The sequence below is a fragment of the Conger conger genome, chromosome 11, assembly GCF_963514075.1.
Source record: "Conger conger chromosome 11, fConCon1.1, whole genome shotgun sequence".
In the NCBI taxonomy this organism is placed as follows: Eukaryota; Metazoa; Chordata; class Actinopteri; order Anguilliformes; family Congridae; genus Conger; species Conger conger.
Window position 1 is genome coordinate 45,096,580 of NC_083770.1, and position 19,385 is coordinate 45,115,964.

At 44.7% G+C, this 19,385-nt stretch overlaps 1 protein-coding gene across 1 annotated transcript; it reads left to right on the forward strand.

The window, feature by feature from the left end:
• The first annotated feature begins 490 nt into the window (after positions 1-490).
• Positions 491-15,364, forward strand: htra4 (HtrA serine peptidase 4). Its single transcript, XM_061260670.1, has 9 exons — positions 491-1,258; positions 8,532-8,631; positions 9,114-9,318; positions 11,347-11,541; positions 11,689-11,721; positions 13,298-13,412; positions 13,579-13,636; positions 13,833-13,928; positions 15,169-15,364. The coding sequence occupies exons 1-9, from the start codon at positions 844-846 to the stop codon at positions 15,332-15,334; spliced, it is 1,383 nt and encodes a 460-aa protein (XP_061116654.1). The 5' UTR covers positions 491-843; the 3' UTR covers positions 15,335-15,364.
• The last annotated feature ends 4,021 nt before the right edge of the window (positions 15,365-19,385 follow it).

Below are 19,385 nucleotides of genomic sequence, written 5' to 3' on the forward strand. Positions count from 1 at the left end.
TCTTTGCATTTCTTTGTCAGTGACTACACTTGAGTCAGCTCATGCTGCAGGTACAGTATTTCACATATATTTTATGCTAAAGACAAAAAATTTTTATTGCAGCCAAAAACTTACAATAAAGTCCTACAATAAAATGTTCTCAAATCCACTAAAATATATACTATACTGTATACTATACAAGAGCAACCTTTACTTCAATTATATTATTTTTTACAAAACAAAAGGACAGATACAGTATTTCAAACTGTTAAGCTTGTTAGTCGATGAAGCACAGTTCAAGAGAAGCAGCCATTCTTGAAAACAAAACAAACAAAAAATGTAGGTTTTTCAGCTATAGGCTTACTGTACTGGTGCAACAGTACAACGTGCGTTTTGTAGCTATATTACCGGGGGACTGGTTGGGAGTGGGGAGGGCCCTCCGTCTTTGTAGTCTCTGTACAAGGCGATGAATTAAGAAACCACAGTTCCACAGTTCGACATTCCAGGGAAACTTTCCTCGGGACATTAGAACGCAGAGTTTGTGGGGAGATCAGGATGAGCATTCAGTGGATGGAAAGTTCAGGGAGACTTTATATCTAACCTTGATCAAAACATTTTATTATCAGCTTACTTTATTTTTGGTATTTTTTTCGTATGACTGCGATACGTTTATATTTTACGCGCGTGCAATACAGCGTTTCTGGCATTTCAGAAGACCATGTTTCCTATGGAAAACGATGTTGGTCCATCATCTTAGCTGAGCAAAATTAATTTGGAACGTAGCACATAGCATATCACTATTTTCATTTGTTTATACAGATGCACAAGACTCGTGGAATTAATCCCACAGCCTAAACTGTGAATATGCTCAAGTTAATGGCGTGCATTTTATTCGCCTCTGTTGTACAGTCACGGCTGATCCGAAAGAGACAAACTCCCTGTTCAGAGGTATGTGATGTATTCCGCTGTCCTGCACCAGAATCGTGCTATTATGGAGTTGTACGGGACCATTGCGGTTGCTGCGTAATTTGCGCCTCCGGAGAGGGCGACATTTGTGGTGAGCTTGGAACGGGCATTTGCGGTGAGGGTATGGTGTGTGACTATGAGCCAGGAACGCGTCGGCTCCGGGGGTCCTGCGTGTGTACATCCAACGAGCCGGTGTGCGGGAGCGACGGAAGGGATTACCCTAGCATTTGCCGATTGAGAGCGGAGAATAGGAGAGCAGATATCAGCGGGACACCTCCGGTCATCCTGATTCAGAGGGGCCGCTGTGACTCAGGTGAGCTTTGCATACTGTATAATATTACGGGTACAAAATAACTTTTATGAAAACATACATTTTAGTGGGAACTGTATAAGTAATTGTAAAACATGTTCATTGGGCTGCTTTTAATATATTAGCCTGCATTTAATTTAACAGACTACTTATAAATCAAGGAAACGCTTGTAAAGGCAACGGTGGATTGCATACGAAGTGAAGAATATTATGCATTCTTTAAAAGTTCAAATAATGTGCAACATTATTTCAGCAACAGGTTTATATTTAATCCCATTGTGTGATTTAGATTATTTAACACATTTTACAACACTTAATTTGTGTGCAAAGCCATAAATCTCCACAAAAAATCGTCATATTAATTTAGCCGTCAATGGTTTCACCAACAACAGCTAACTCATAAAGCTAATTGTTGGACTAATCCAATGAACACATTAATAATTAGTATGATTAAGTAATGCAGTACTGTACACTGAAGTATTGCATGTGTGTGCAAGAGCAAAAAATTACTTCAACAATAAAATGCTTTCATAGTTATCATGTTTTAGGAAATATTTAACTTCTTTAACAACAGGGTTGGTTACCTTTTCTGAAGGTAACAATAACCAGCGACCAACACAGATCTGAATATGCAGTAACTGAATCAGTCATAGTTTACATAAAGCTGATGGAAGACATTAATAGAGTTATTTTGAGCACGTAGGCCTACTTGTAATCCAAAAAAGAGGCAATATTGTGTCTGTCCTAAAACATTGGGAAAGTTCAAACGGAGTAAAAGTTCAAAGCAAACTTTAGCAATTTGCAAATTCAGATCTACAGCTGTGATGTTGCTGAAGGCACTAATTCCAGGGGGTTTGCAAAAGGTGCAAGCTTCAGGATTTAAATTGTGATCAGAATAAACACATCTAGAGGTGTTGGTGCATGTGTGCTTGCGTGTGTGTTTGTGTGTGTGTGTGTGTGTGTGTGTGTGTGTGTGTGTGTGTGTGTGTGTGTGTGTTTTATGATGCAGTGTGCAGGTAATTAAACTAACAATTAAACTAAACTAAAATGGGGGCAAAGGGAACTGAATGAGTGTGTGCTGGCTGAGGCCCAGCTGGGAGAGGTTCAGAGACTGAAGCGCACAGACATGCACACAGGTGCCAGATGATGGCTGGGGTGCACTGCCCACATTCCCACCGCTAATGAAGCCACACACATGGGCTCTCCTCACATCCACATTCCCACCGCTAATGAAGCCACACACATGGGCTCTCCTCACATCCACATTCCCACCGCTAATGAAGCCACACACATGGGCTCTCCTCACATCCACATTCCCACCGCTAATGAAGCCACACATGGGCTCTCCTCACACCCACATTCCCACCGCTAATGAAGCCACACACATGGGCTCTCCTCACATCCACATTCCCACCGCTAATGAAGCCACACACATGGGCTCTCCTCACATCCACATTCCCACCGCTAATGAAGCCACACATGGGCTCTCCTCACATCCACATTCCCACCGCTAATGAAGCCACACGCATGGGCTCTCCTCACATCCACATTCCCACCGCTAATGAAGCCACACACATGGGCTCTCCTCACATCCACATTCCCACCGCTAATGAAGACACACGCATGGGCTCTCCTCACATCCACATTCCCACCGCTAATGAAGCCACACACATGGGCTCTCCTCACATCCACATTCCCACCGCTAATGAAGCCACACACATTGGAGCTCCTCACATCCACATTCCCACCGCTAATGAAGCCACACACATGGGCTCTCCTCACATCCACATTCCCACCGCTAATGAAGACACACACATGGGCTCTCCTCACATCCACATTCCCATCGCTAATGAAGCCACACACATTGGAGCTCCTCACATCCACATTCCCACCGCTAATGAAGCCACACACATGGGCTCTCCTCACATCCACATTCCCACCGCTAATGAAGACACACACATGGGCTCTCCTCACATCCACATTCCCACCGCTAATGAAGACACACACATTGGAGCTCCTCACATCCACATTCCCACCGCTAATGAAGCCACACACATTGGCTCTCCTCACATCCACATTCCCACCGCTAATGAAGCCACACACATGGGCTCTCCTCACATCCACATTCCCACCGCTAATGAAGCCACACACATGGGCTCTCCTCACATCCACATTCCCACCGCTAATGAAGCCACACACATGGGCTCTCCTCACATCCACATTCCCACTGCTAATGAAGCCACACACATGGGCTCTCCTCACATCCACATTCCCACCGCTAATGAAACCACACACATGGGCTCTCCTCACATCCACATTCCCACCGCTAATGAAGACACACACATTGGATCTCCTCACATCCACATTCCCACCGCTAATGAAGCCACACACATGGGCTCTCCTCACATCCACATTCCCACCGCTAATGAAGACACACACATTGGATCTCCTCACATCCACATTCCCATCGCTAATGAAGCCACACATGGGCTCTCCTCACATCCACATTCCCATCGCTAATGAAGACACACACATTGGATCTCCTCACATCCACATTCCAATCTCTATCATTGCATTCCTAATCACATCCACATTCCCATCGCTAATGAAGCCACACATGGGCTCTCCTCACATCCACATTCCCATGGCTATCATTGCATTCGTAATCACATCCACATTCCCATCGCTAATGAAGCCACACATGGGCTCTCCTCACATCCACATTCCCATCGCTATCATTGCATTCCTAATCGCATCCACATTCCCATCGCTAATGAAGCCACACGCATGGGCTCTCCTCACATCCACATTCCCATCGCTATCATTGCATTCCTAATCACATCCACATTCCCATTGCTATCATTGCATTCCTAATCACATCGACATTCCCATTGCTAATGAAGCCACACATGGGCTCTCCTCACATCCACATTCCCATCGCTATCATTGCATTCCTAATCACATCCACATTCCCATCGCTAATGAAGCCACACGCATGGGCTCTCCTCACATCCACATTCCCATCGCTATCATTGCATTCCTAATCACATCCACATTCCCATTGCTATCATTGCATTCCTAATCACATCCACATTCCCATCGCTAATGAAGCCACATGCATTGGATCTCCTCACATCCACATTACCATCACTAATGAAGCCACACGCATTGGATCTCCTCACATCCACATTCCCATCGCTATCATTGTATTCCTAATCACATCGACATTCCCATCGCTATCATTGCATTCCTAATCACATCGACATTCCCATCGCTATCGTCCTACCGATGTACAGTTACATATGGGCTGATGTCGGGGGGGGGAGTCAGTTGCGGTTTTCATTGTTCATTTAACATGCTCACTTAATGAGTCAGTTAGTAAACAGTGAGCCTTCATGATGATATGTTTCCTGTCACTCCCAACAAGCAGCTACCTGTCACATGCCCTCACGATAGGCGGGTAAAATGTTTCGTGTCTCGGGGCCTTCTGCTTCTCAGAAGAGCAGGTGTGCACGCCGCACGGTTTCCAATTACTCCCAGCTTTGGGGTGCCACTTAATTGGTAACGGACTAGTTTCACAATGAGGTGTTTGGTGCGATTAATCACACCAGCGCAGTAAAGTTTTTTGGGTTTTTTTACATTTATTTTACCAGGTCCCATTGAGATATCGCAAATGCAAAAAAAACAGGATTTTAGCTGTTCATTGAGACTTAAAATTTTATTTTTACAAGACTAAAACAGTTGTTAAGACAACTTCTTGTTTGGTTTTGCAACACTTGTGAATTCTACGTTCATGACCTCTGTTCCTAGAGTACTGGATTGAATAGCAGTTAGCTTCAAGAGAAGGCAGGAAATAAAAATAATAATAATGTTGGCAGGGGCCTTCCTGAAGACATATTGTATTATTTGTCAGCCACATCATATACAATATTCATCACTAACAACTGGAATCTTTGACACATTGTTTACATATGCGCTGAGTTATGAAAGACCTGTCCTTGTTTTATATTTTGATTTATGGTTTATGGTAAAATTCTATTATGAGGGTTTGAAAAGCCCCAGAGCTGAGATTAATGATAGATAACCTATAAACAAATCATTTGATTTTCCCTCTTTACAATGCATAACAGCCACAGTCAGAGCCAAAAAGCTGCCATCCACACTGGAAAAAGTGTTCGTTTGAAAATGGAGGATCAGGCTGGTGCATTTAGAAACCACAGTTTCTGGTTCATCGCTGATGCATGAAGCACATTTTGCTACAATCCCACTCTCTGTTTGTGTGTATGGCATTTGCTATTCTATATTGTACCCAAACCCCTTCTGTGAAAGCGCATCAACTGGCAGGGAGGAAGATATATGTGCCTTTTATCTGAAGAGAACCATACTTGCGAATAGTACATAAAGTTTATCATCGACTCAAGAATGACCTGCGCACCATGCCTTCTGGCCACATTATATGAGCTTATCACGTGCGCCTGGGTTTTGTACATATGGAGAAAAAAAAACCAGAGGGTGAATACCGCATACCATAGTACATTGGTTTCATTGACTGGCCTTGACATGATTTAAGAGTTTCAAGAAATATTATGAGTTTAGGCCAAGCATGTACCACAAAGACATCTGAACAATCTTGACAAGAGGGAGAGATGCAGCACTGAAGGCCATTCAAGCAGGAACGAACATGTTTCTCGCAATCGTGTTTCTTTCTGAATATGGTAAAATGTATGGTTATGAGAACAAACGCAAAAGGCTTTTTCCCCAGCAATTGTGTCTCTGGTATTTTGCAGGGAAGGGACACACAACACTTCAGCTTCAAAGCTAATTTCATGCATGTTTCAGCATGAAAGCACAATAGCACAACATTTGTGGAGAAGAACAGGAGTTCATAATTTCCCATATTATGGACAACTTTACCAAGCCTGGTCTTGAATATACCGAGGGGTTCTCCCCAACCTGCAGTCCTGCAGTAAACGCATATAGAAAAACAATACTTCCCCGTACAAGAGCAGTGTATCTTTACATTTACACTAGTGTTCTCTTCTTCTGCTGACAAAAATTCTGTTTGCTGAATATGGAGGATTCTGTTAAGTCTTTTACGATGGCACATCTCAATCTAACATCAAACTGATGTCAAAAATGTTTTTTTAAGAGGAGTAGATTCTAATTTAGCTGTTCCCGTGAGAATCATTCCCTGAATAGGCATTGCTCACATCTCACTTTGCTTAATTAGGACGACTTTTTACATTTACATGTGTCAGCCAAATTGTTTATTCTGTTTAAACCTATTTTTTAGGAGCTTCGAAACTTAAAAATCAAGCATGTGTTTTGGCTGCAAACCATTTTGTTACTCCATATTTCTGAATGTAATTTATATAAAAGGTGAGCAGAGATCCCAGCATGGATGCCTGGACAGATTTCCACAGTCTCCTTGTATTCTGAATCCACCCTGAATCCACTCTGAATCCACTCTGAATCCACTCATTCAGTTTTCAAAGGCACTTACAGAGGCTTTTGAAAGGGATTTTATTCATTGGTTTATTTATTTATATATATCGGACAATTTGAGATTGCTCCATGAAAGCATGTTGGGCAGGAACTAAATGGGGACTGTGCAATCAAAAACAAATGCAGCCCCCCTGAACAAGGCCATGGAGTGCAATATTCAGGGTGTGCATTCTGATCCCCAGCCACTTGCACCCTCCAAAGAAAGCCATAAATAATTATGAAAGCATACTCACTATAAAGTCTTGCCCATACACACCTCAGGGGAAGCTTTATGATTTTTTTTTATACCCAGTTTTACTCATTCCTTTTCAGCTGGCATGGACATGCTGTAGATAAAATCGCTCTTAAAATATTCACCACCACGACCTGTTACTGTTATGTCTTTCAAAAATACGCTGCTGTGAAATATAGTCTCGTTATTTTTTTTTTTAAACGTTCACATTTACAACATATTGCAGTATATTCAATTTCACTGAGGGCGGTACACACCTGCTGCCATGTTAAAAAAAGAAAAGGAAAAAAAGTATATATACAATCACTGAGCACTTTATTAGGAACAATATACTAATAGTGGGTAGGGCCATCCTTTGCTCTCAAAACAGCCTCAATTCTTTGTGGCATGGATTCCACAACTTTGAGATTCTGTTCCGTGTTGACGTGATTGCGTCTCACAATTTCTGTAGATTTGTCAGCTGAACATTCATGCTGCGAATCTCATGTTCTACCACAACCCAAAGGTGTTATACTGGACTCAGATCAAGTGACTGGGAAGGCCACAAGAACACCGAACAAGCCAAGAAAACATTCCCCACACCTTTACACCACCGCCACCAGACTGTTGACAGGCAGGTTGAGTGCATGGATTCACGCTGTTGGCACCCAATTTTGACCCTGCCATCTGTCTGCCTCAGCAGAAACTAAGAGTCATCAGACCAGGCTATGTTTTTCTAGTCTTCAACAGTCCAGTTTTGGCGAGCCTGTGCCCACTGCAGCCTCAGTTTTCTGTTCTTGGCTGAAAGAAGTGGAACCCAGCGTGGTCCTCTGCTGCTGTAGCCCTTCCGCCTCAATGTTCGATGTGTTGTGCATTCTGAGATGCTTTTCTGCTCACCACAGAGTGGTTATCTGAGTTACCGTAGCCTTTGTCAGCTCGAACCAGTCTGGCCATTCTTCGTTGATCTCTCGCATCAACAAGGTGTTTCTGTCCGCAGAACTGCCACTCACTGGATGTTTTTTTGTTTTTGGCACCACTCTAGTGTCTGTTATGCCTTGAAAATCCCAGAAAATCAGCAGTTAGAAATACTCAAACCAGCCCATTCATGCAAGGGTCGAAATCACTGAGATCACATTTTTGTCCCAATTCTGATGGTTGATGTGAACATTGACGGAAGCTTCTGACCCGTGTCTGCATGATTTTATGCATTACACTGCAGCCACACGATTAGCTGATTAGATATAATAATGAATAGGTGGACAGATGTTCTTAATAAAATGCTCAGTGAGTGTATATAAAGGGGGCCATCGGGTGGCATCAGAAAAATTACATCTTAATAGACAACATTGACTAGTCAGCTCTGCCAAACAAACAAGCAAAACGCATTAAATTAAGGTTAATAACCTTAATGTCTGCGCAAAGTTGCAAGTTTTTGCTCATTGCAAAACTGCCAAATAGCACTGTGGCCAGATTGATTTGTCAGGTTACTTTAGCAGTTCTGGAAGACGTACAGTGGAAAATGACTCTGCCCCCCCCCCCCCCCCACATCTGTGATTTCAGGGTCCCTTAATCCTGGCAGCATGCGCTACAAATTCAACTTCATCGCCGACGTGGTGGACAAAATCGCTCCCGCTGTCGTCCATCTGGAGCTCTTCCGCAGGTGAGTTTGTGTGATGGAGATGGGAGACGGCAGGGAGCGGCGGTGCGCTGGAGCCGGGGAGCGCTCAGGCCCCGTCAGCAGGCACCGTCTTAATTAAACTGCCTCAATGAAGTTCTGCCGCTGATTGAGCTTTGTCAAAAAAAAAAAAAACATTTTTAAAAAGGCATTCGCTTGGAAAACAAAGCAAAACAAAACTTTTACAAGCTTGCAGATTTCAAGTTAATCTTTTGAGGCTTTTAGGAAATTAATCTTAATTAACGCGTTGCGATTCGTTAATTCTGCCCTCTGATTTGTTTCCGGATGATTCTAGCTGGTCTCCATGGCTACAGGCGGCCGTTGAAAATGAAATGGTACAGATACAGTAACTCCATAGGAAAAATATCATTTCACCTGTGAGAAAGGAAATGGACCAGCTGGCTGGTGCAGTCTATGCAGATATTTCATTATTAGGATAGTACATCACTTTTCTTTTTTTGTCTCAGATTGCCATTCTCCCAGCAGGAGGTCCCGGTGTCCACCGGTTCAGGGTTCATTGTGTCTGAGGAAGGCTGGATTGTCACCAACGCGCACGTCCTGTCCAACAAACAGCGCATTAAGGTCGAGCTGAAGAGTGGAGCACAATATGAAGCCTCTGTGAAGGACGTGGACCAGAAACTAGACATCGCGCTCATTAAAATCGAGTCAAATGTGAGTGCCCCAACCCCCCTCCCCCGACATCACCCTCTAAGGCAGGGCAGTGAGCACTGTACAACATTAAATGTGCTGGCAGCAGTTTTTTTTTTGGGTTTATCCGTTTTGTTGTGTTTCGTGGTTTACATCAGTCCAGTCCCGCTGGCTTGTCATGAATAGCTAACATCAAAGAGGCTGCTAGTGAATTAGTCCCAGGGAAACAGTCCAACAGATGCACTGAGAGCATGCCAGAAAGGGCTTCTGCGGCCTAAAATTAGATTCAACAACTTGACACAGTCGGTTTACACTCTGATTTTCTCTAGGGGTATCGCGACTGGTGGTAAGAAACACACTGCTTCGGTTCGCTTCACCATTCGCAGGTGTGAGCCACGTTTCTTTCCGTTCTGACAGCCACTCGTGTACGATAGCTCCTCCGAGCAGTATTAAGAGATCCCCGGACAAAAAGACAGCCAATTTATTTATCAAATGCTTTTTTTTCCCCAGGACCTCACTGTGGAACAAAATATGTGATAACGAGTTTAGTCAGCCAGAGACACTGTGCTGGACTATGAGCCAGCGGGCTTCTCGTTGATAGCACATTGTACGAGCCTTTCTAAAAACAGGTCCCCAGGACCTGGCGCGTGGTGTGCTGGTTGCCCTTCCGGAAAAGCCCTCTGTTAATTAGGTTTGATTGAGCTGTTAATTGAATTCAGATCTTGATCTGACATCCCTCAACAGCTTTTTACCTGAAACATGGCGTTGAGGGGGTGGTTGTGCTGATAAAAAAGTCTGATAAAAAAACTGCCTTCCAATGAACTGAACCCGATATTAAATTGGATTAATACAGAATTTAATTAAATGACTAATTATCTAGAATCTGCTGAATTAAATGTCATAAGCATGGCAAAACCATATGCAGATAAGGGTTGAATGAACAACACAAACAAAACGTATTTCTCAAAGTGGGCATTGGAAAAGCCTGTATCCATCCTCAGGGTTTTTCCAAGGGGTTTCGTGTCACGTTTCTTAGAGTCAGGTAACAGAGGGGCAATTGTTTCAGCGCACATTATGAAACAGACTAAGGATCGGGCTCTCCGGACGCCGTGGCGTGAATAACGAGAGGGCGGCGGACCGCAGCGATCGCGCGACGGACGGGAGGGTTTAATGAAGCTGCCGGCTGATGACAGGTCTCGGGCCCTGCAGCTGCAGAGCAGTGATGGCGCCCGAGGCTCGCTCTGAGAGGCAGCACGGGGAGCGTGACGTCCTGTCCCAGGTGGTGAGACGCCGGGGTAATAAACAACACGTGCCGGATTCAGATTCCGGCAATAAAACCGGCATTCCACACCGACAAGAGGAGATGTGCGCTGACAGGCAGGGATGGGGCCACGGCAGAGGGAAGAGAGAGAGCGGAGATCCAGCCCAGTCCATGGGCACCTCAGAGCAGATCTCCCCAGAGCAGATCTCCCCAGAGAGGATCTCCCCAGAGTGGATCTCCCCAGAGTGGATCTCTCCATGGGTAGCCCAGAAAGTGAAATCCGCCATTGCCTTTGGGCCAATGCTAGTCTTCTGAGGCAGTGCCCTTTGCCCCATAAAGCCGTACGATATCATGCATGTAAACTAATTACAGCTATTTAAGCTGTTGCTTTTATCCAAAGCGACTTACAGCTGATTTGCATAAGCAAGGGGCCAATCCCCCTGGAGCAATGTGGGGTTAAGGGCCTAACAGCTGCATGGATCCTATTGTGGTTACACTGGGGTTTGAACCACAAACCTTCTCGGCCCCAGTCAAGTAACTTAGCCACTAGGCTATAGGCTGCCCCATGTATAAAGCAGGCAATCATAGAGACCTCTGTTGTCTGTTCTATAGGCTGTCCCATGTATAAAGCCGGCTATAGGCTGTCCCATGTATAAAGCCGGCTATAGGCTACCCCATGTATAAAGCAGGCAATCAGTGAGACCGCTGTTGTCTGTTCTATAGGCTGCCCAATGTATAAAGCAGGATATTAGGTGAGACCCGTGTTGCCTGTTCTCCCTGGCGCGTTGCAGAACCAACTGCCGGTCCTGCTGCTGGGCCGCTCCTCGGACCTGCGGCCGGGGGAGTTTGTGGTGGCGGTGGGCAGCCCCTTCTCCCTGCAGAGCACGGTGACCACGGGCATCGTCAGCACCACGCAGCGGGGCGGCCACGAGCTGGGGCTCAAGGACTCGGACATGGAGTACATCCAGACCGACGCCATCATCAACGTGAGTCCGGGGCGGCTGCTCCTGCCCGCGTACATCTGCAACGCACACGTACAGCTGCCCCCCTGCTTCTGCCATAAGTCTGTCCACGTATGCTCCCCCCCTTTAAAGGATATATAAAAACAGTTCATTTCTTTTGTTCTTTTGCAGTACGGCAACTCCGGGGGCCCACTGGTTAACTTGGTAAGAAACGATATCGCACGGCATTAGGTGTGGATGATTGCATTTTGAGCAGAATACCTTTTTCTTTTTCACAAGCAGAACACACAATGTGACGCGTTAGGCTTTTCAATCTCAGACACACATCTATTACTCGTTTCGGTTGGAAGGAACCAAAGCAAACAACCTTTGAATCACCTGCCTCTAAAACGTGTTACAGTTCGTCGGTACAGTTTGAAAAAGCTTGTTAACGGTGCTGTGTTTAATATTAACCGTTCCAGATTTGACGTTTATTTGGATTAGTCATTCAGATTTCAAGCTTTTAGGTTTATAAAAACTGGGAGTGCATACATCATACCCTCCCGACAGGCCCTGCTGCAGAGCATGGAGAACATACCCACGAGGGGAGAGTGAAGTCGGCTCGGGTGTGTTTCTGCTCCAGTCAAGCTCCAGCTGCCTGTGCATGCCAACTCAAGTCCCTGATGCTCACCCAGGGGCATTGCTCAAGCCAAACTATATATTTTCCCTTCCAATACAAACAGTCATTCATTCATGACTCATTGGGGAACGTATATCTTTTTTGAAACTTTTTTTTTTTTTTTTCTGGGAATGTCAAATTTGGCACGCCGGTCCTGAGAAAAACCGAGACGGGAGCACGTGAGCACGTGAGCACGTTAGCACGTTAGCACAGCCACCACTTTCTCGGCCAGGCGACCCAGCAGGTGCTGGACAAGAGGAATGCGCAGCTGGCTGTCGGACGTTAGGCGTCAGAGCAGTGTCGGACGAGGCGGGCGAATTCTGCGCGAAACGCCTCCTCTCTCTCTCCGGATGAGACTGTGCCCATGAGTGCGGATCTCCACCGGACACCATCACCATCATGGATGGACATGGACCGTAGGGGGTGTTCACTGCACTGGCAATGAATGCACCAGGGGGGTATTCTAGTCTGGAGCCACCCAGTAATAGCTATACGTTCAGCCTTTTTCAAATAAAACCGGTGAAGATGTAGACCTAAATGCATTCCAGAAATGACTAGTCCATAAAAACATGCATCGGAGGGAGAGGAGACAGTCAAGTGCTCTCATGCCGTAACTGTCGATAAGACTTCTGCTTTGCTGTAACTGCACATCGCGGTTGGGATTTTTACATTTTATTATCTCTGACAATCTTTATCTCGCCAGTTTACATTTGCACACAAGGTCCATTTGTGTATTTATTGTCTCTTTAAAAGGAACATTTCAGATGAAATACGTATTGTAGAGGAGGTACCCTCTGGCAGAATTGGGCAGCGTCCGGCAAGTTCTAGCAACTCTCTGTTATGTCTTCGGGGAGTCTTTTTGCACAAGTACTTTTTACGATGTACAGTCACGCTTGTAAATGGGGAAAAAAGGCTCAAAGCAAAGGACCTTGTATATTTCAAAACAGTTGTGTTATCATATTTCAGTATTTGTCTTGAGGGGAGACTTTTTCGGCAAGTTGCCTGCACGTTGACTGGACCTGCAGTTCACATGCATGCATTCTCTACAGATGGTTTCCTAGTAAATACACTTTCGAGTGAATACATTCTTTTGCATTCATTTCCCATTTCTTTGTTCTCAAGGATGGGGAGGTCGTTGGAATTAACACTCTCAAGGTCACGGCAGGCATATCATTCGCCATTCCTTCAGACAAAATACGTCAGTTCCTCACCGACTCCTACGACAGGCAAATAAAAGGTAGGCGACAGTTTCACTCAGCACCAAGTGAATATTGTTAACGCAAGATGCACGACACACCGTTTCACCCTCAATTCACTGGGAGGTGCAGCGAGGACGGGCTGCAAGCAACCGCTTTGAACCAAGCTGCGCATTATGTAACTGAAATCCTTTTTTGAACTTTTAGGAATGACACTTCCGAAAAAGAAGTACATCGGAGTAAGAATGCTGCAGCTTTCAGCGGCGTAAGTTAACTGACAACCTTCTTTGTGGTACTAGCACTGCACCCCAACAGCAGATAAGCACCTCCGCCTTTTGTTACGGCTGTGGGAATCCGTTCATGCTGAAACGTGCTTCACCGACAGCAATACACACATCTGCTACGCAGGCATTACTATGCCTGCTTTTCTCCCGCTAATAAATCCCCTCTTGTCTTCTCAGTATGATCAGAGACCTGAAGGACCGTGACAGAGACTTCCCCGATGTAAACTCGGGCGTGTACGTGTATGAGGTGATTCCTGGCACAGCTGCGTCCAGGTATGAAACAGGTCCGGACTCTTCCCCGCACGTGCCGGCTGCGCCCACCTCCTCCATCACGGCTTTCAGATCTGACGAGGGGTACTTTACTGAACCGCACCGATCAAAGTCGACAAATCTTAAATTAATTCCTGAACAAGCTTGTCTGGATTAAACTGAAAAGTAATATATTAAAGCCCCTTTTCATTCAACAAGGTGCCCTCGAAAAATAATTGAACGGAGGCAGACCATTCTATAGACTGCGTTGGCCTTAGGAGTTATGTTCCAAGTTCCACGGCCTGAAATCCACAATAATTATGCACAAGAGTATTCTGATTCATTGCCCAGCTCTTTGCTCTTTGCCAAATTCGTTGCAAGTGCGGAGGTAAAGCTGTTCAAAGGCAAGGGGATACTTTCACAGGGAAGGAACGAGAACCTTGCTGGGGTCCTCCTCAAAGCTGTAGATGGCAAATCTCCTTTACTGCCTACCCATATGTATTCTGCTGTTTTCAAACCCAGTATAAAGGGAGGGAGGGGTTTGGATCGAAGATCCCTCCAGCTTTGGAGCACTTTCTTCTTCAGTCGGATTGACATGCTGGGCCTGTATGCTGGAGCATTTTGAGGCTGCGTCCAAAGCTCTTGTGTACAGGCCCAGCATGTAAACTAATCCCTGACAGACTAAATGCTTTGGAAAGAACTTGCGGAAGGGCTGCATGTTGTTTTTCTGGTATTTGCATAGCAGATCCCACAGAACGGAAATTGATTTACAGTACGCCACGAGGCACTAGAGACTTGCAGAGGAGGACTCCTCCCCCAAGTACTTGGGTCTCAATCTGGACCTTGGATCAAGAGAAACATCTCAACCTTGTACAAGGGCCAAATATTTCAGCCCTCTGCTCGTCTCATCAAAGCAAGAGGGCGGGTGGGGGTCGGGTCGGGTCGGGCTAGGGCAGGGGTCGGCAACCCTGGTCCTGGAGAGCCGCAGGGTGTGCTGGCTTTCGTTGTTTCTTGGCATTAATTGATCAATGAAAGCCGTTGATTACACGGTTAACTCACCTCACCTGGTTTCTTGGGTCCGAGTCGCTTGCTTATCTTAAGGTGGAGACGAAAGCCAGCACACCCTGCGGCTCTCCAGGACCAGGGTTGCCGACCCCTGGGCTAGGGTGTTGGCCAACTACGAAAGAGGACAAAAAGCAAAATGGAGGAGGAGAGGAAGTTTAGATGGTCAAACACGATGCCATTGTTGCTTTTGCTCCCTCAGTTCCGGGCTCCAGAATCAAGACGTCATCATCAGCATCAACGGGCGACCGGTCCAGACCACTGAGGACGTGAGCAACGCCGTGCAGTCCAGCAGGGCCCTGGCGGTGATGGTGCGCCGGGCTAACGAGGACGTGGTCCTCACGGTGGTCCCAGAGGAGGTGGACTAACCCGTACCTCCTGCAGAAAATGCATCTGGGACAGGGGTCGCCAGCCCTGGTCCTGGAGAGCTACTGGGTCTGCTGGGTTTTGTTTTCACCTTAAAATCAGCACCTGTTGAGACCCAGGTAACCAGGTGAGGTGAGTTAATTAATTAAATTAGAGCAGTTGATTATAGTTAATTGCAGGGTAAGAATGAAAACCAGCAGACCCAGTAGCTCTCCAGGACCAGGGTTGGAGACCACTGATCTAGGAGGTTCTCTATTATCCAGCATGTTTCAGGAGTTCACTGGCCTAATGTTACACCACAAAATATTCAAACGCACATATTTATATACTGTATATACATAGTGTGTATATGTACGTACTCTCATCCTTTACTTTATTGGTCCTTTGTACATTAAGCGCTGACTTTGTCAAAGGAAAGCGGAAAAACAAACAGGTATTACAATGAATACTGCAAAGCCAACCCAACATAGGAGAGGGAATTGTGAGTTATGTTCAGTGCAGGGATTCATAATGAACAGTATTCTTTTGAAGATGACAAATTAATTTTTCCAAATCATTTATAATAAAATTTTTTGAAAATATTGGATTCAACAGCCTGCTTTTTGTCACAGTGAACAAAGTACACTGATTAGCCTTGATTGAAGTTTGGCGTCTAAAAATGGTCTCCGATAAATCCAATTAGCACTGCAGCATCAATGTTTGATGCTCTGCGCCAAAATATAATTAAACTTTTTATGGGCGTACAGCTCAATAAAAGCGATGTTCTTCGCTTCTAGGCCCCTTGACTGGTCACAGGGAGGGAAAAAAAGCAGAAAAATGTATTTGGCATATTTCTTCCTACGCAAACTTGCATGTTCGAGCATGAGGAGACTCCTTAAATCATGCAGGGCACACACTGCAGGAATAGACAGGAGACTAGTGCGTCCAGATTCACTTGAGAACTGTAGCTGCAGCAAGAATAGCACACATTATTCCTCCAGCTCATACTGCGAGACACGCCACAGTGTTCTGCATCCTGTGCATATCTAAATCGACCGAAATCAATATTTGATTAGTAAAATAATTTCAATAAAAATGTCCTTGCATGTACATTGTTCATTCAGCCACACGATAAGGACATGTAGCACACAGTGCTGCCCATTAGCATTTGGACAAGGACACACTTTTTGCAGGCCAGCACATTGGATTTGAATTAAAACAATGAATATAAGGTTAAGGTGCCAACTGTCAGCATTAAGGATATTTACATCCATGTCCAGTGATCCATGTAGAAACAGCATATACGTACCCCCCCCCCCCCCCCTTTTTGGAGGACCAAAAGTAATTGGACATTTTTAATATAATCTCAGTCATCACACTTAGTACTTGTTAGCAAAAATGTTGGTTTTGAGGACTGCCTGAAGTTAGTAACCCATAGACATGACGCTGGGGTTTCGGGGGACATTTGCCTTCAGTCTTCCGTTTAGCATTTCGTTGGATTTGAGCAGATCTTTCTGTCCACTTAAGAATTCATCCTGATGTTGTGGTCAGCAGTCACCTCATCAGTAAAGATGTGAGTAAGTTCCAGTGACCGCCAAAACTCAACTGTCACCATGTTCACGACCAGCTCCTTTCTTTCCTCACTTTTCAAGTTCCACCACTGGTAAACGGGTAAAGGTTAATACTCATCTCATCTGGCCATAGGTTTCTTTTTTTTTTTTTTCTTTCAAACTAGTTTATTTAATGTACTTTTTTAGCGAACTAACTTTGGCATACCTATGACGACATCCTTGAGTGTGTTCTTAAGCCGTTCCAACTGTTGAAAAGGGGGCTTTCTTCACAATTGACAGTTTTCCACGACACTGGTCTTTCTGTGGTCCACGAGGTTGCTTGCTATTGCTGAGCTCACCAGGGCATTCATGCTGGCAGTATATTTCGACACATCCCATGTTTCGGTTACATCTCTGATCAATTTATTAAGATGTTTTCACCCCATGACGGCCTGCTTTGACACTGCCGTGGTCCTCATGTTGACCCAACAGCAACAAGCTCCAAATGCAACTTCTACACAGCTGCGCAGCCAACTGTTAAATGACTTTTGGTCCCATAAAATGGGGGGGGAACTATGTATAAAAATGGCTGCAATTACTACACGGTTCAGCCGAAATGGACGCAAATGCCCACAAATTAAAGCTGGCAGACTGCACGCATTCATCATTTAATTTCAAATCTGTGCTGGAGTACGCAGCCAAAACAAAAACTGTGTCACTGTCCAAATACATACGATTACTGCACTGTATAAACGGGAAAATAAAACGTAATATCAAAATGAAAATAAAATGTCATTTATATGGGCAAGACACACAGCATGTCAGTTCTGCATGAATATTCACTTCATTCCACTTCTGATTGAGCGCTCACTGATTGTTGCACCACTGATTGAGTAAATTGTAAAAAGTTACAAAATGTTAGACAATAAAGATTCTCCAAATGAGCAATACTAAACCTACATGTTTTGGGCAATAGAGGCTTTCAGGATGAAAAAAAAGAAAAGTAAAAGTGAACTGGAAAAAGAATGCCATTGCCATTGCAGTAGCGATTCTTTGGATATTTACGCATATCTATTTAAATTGCTGTTGATCTACATTACGCAGGGCCTTTAACCAAGTGCAGCAATTATACACGGCACAGCAACACTGTGTGCCAGTTAGCACTGGCAGGGCCAGAATTTAGTGCTTGGCTGTGTAGCGTCTCTCACACAGAAACCCAGCGAGACAACAGGATGAGCCACCTTGCCACCCCTTCATGAATTATTTATTATTCAGTCACTTTCACACACACACACACACACTAATAAAACCCGTCAACTAAACCCCAGTGGGACTGGGTATTTCAGGCGCAACTCTGAGAGGAATAGATAACGAGAGACAGAAGTAACTTCCAAATATTGACGACTTCAATTAAAAAAAAAACTGGTGCCACCTCTTCGCTTACTTTCTTTGCAGAATACATTTCTCACACTTCTCTGCCGGGTAAATGTGCTCTAGTGCTGGCACTCCATCAACAGACCAATATGTTAATCTATTAATTGTTTGTGACTGGCAACACTGATTATATTACCATACCAAGGGACATATGAAAACAATATAAATGAAAAACACAATTTGTTAATATCCCAGTGTATTCCCATATGTGTTCCCTCTTGCATTTATTCATACGTACAGTGAATACAGAAAACATTTTCACATCAATCTGCAAAGAAACCTCCATTTTATTGTAGCTAAAAAGCAACAAATGGTGGAAAAACAAGAACATTTGAATGGACTGTATCAAAGTCCCATGTCTCCCTGAACGACAGTAAACATAATTTAAACTAAGAATCTTTTTACAAAATGATACACCTGTACATAATAGTTCCAATAAACAATCCAAATGTTAAATTACCTTTGTATGGACTTTGTGTCAGTGTTTACAACCCCACAGTCCTTAATCCATCAGGTGACAGCACTGGTCAGATTTGAGAAAAGACAGACTTTGGGCCGGTTTCACAGACACAGATTAAGCATACTCCCGGACTAAGTCGAGTTTTGTCAGGAGAATCTAGGACTAGGCTTAATCTGTGTCTGGGAAACTGGCCCATAGCGATACAGTGCACTCCACTTCTACAGACTTCCATCCTGAAACTCCTAACCATTCTTTCAAATTTCACCAAAGCAAAGTCAACGTACACAAAGAAACGTACGGGTAGACAACCAGAGCTCAGGATATAGGTTAGGCAAAACACAAGGTCACAAGATCCACACTGGTGCCTCGTGTACAGTGTGGATTTAATGGTTTTGATTGCTACTGCTTGAACACAATGCACGATTCAATAAAAACACGTTCAATACGGTTCAATGCAACCAGCGTGTGTACAAGCACATGTTTCTTCACAATGGGCCAGACTACACTGTGAATTCAGATGAGGACTCCTCAAGGCATGGGGGAGCACTGGAGCGAGATTAAAGACGACAAGCCAAGCCATTTCAAAAAGGCAGTCTTCTCTGAGAGCTTTCCAGCCCTACACGGCGTTCT

Bases quoted from the DNA above. Each gene is read 5' to 3' on its own strand.
- htra4 (XM_061260670.1), top strand. From the start codon at position 844: ATGCTCAAGTTAATGGCGTGCATTTTATTCGCCTCTGTTGTACAGTCA. The intron at 1,259-8,531 runs GTGAGCTTTGCA...CTGTGATTTCAG, and splicing joins GAGGGGCCGCTGTGACTCAG to GGTCCCTTAATCCTGGCAGC. The intron at 13,637-13,832 runs GTAAGTTAACTG...TTGTCTTCTCAG, and splicing joins ATGCTGCAGCTTTCAGCGGC to TATGATCAGAGACCTGAAGG.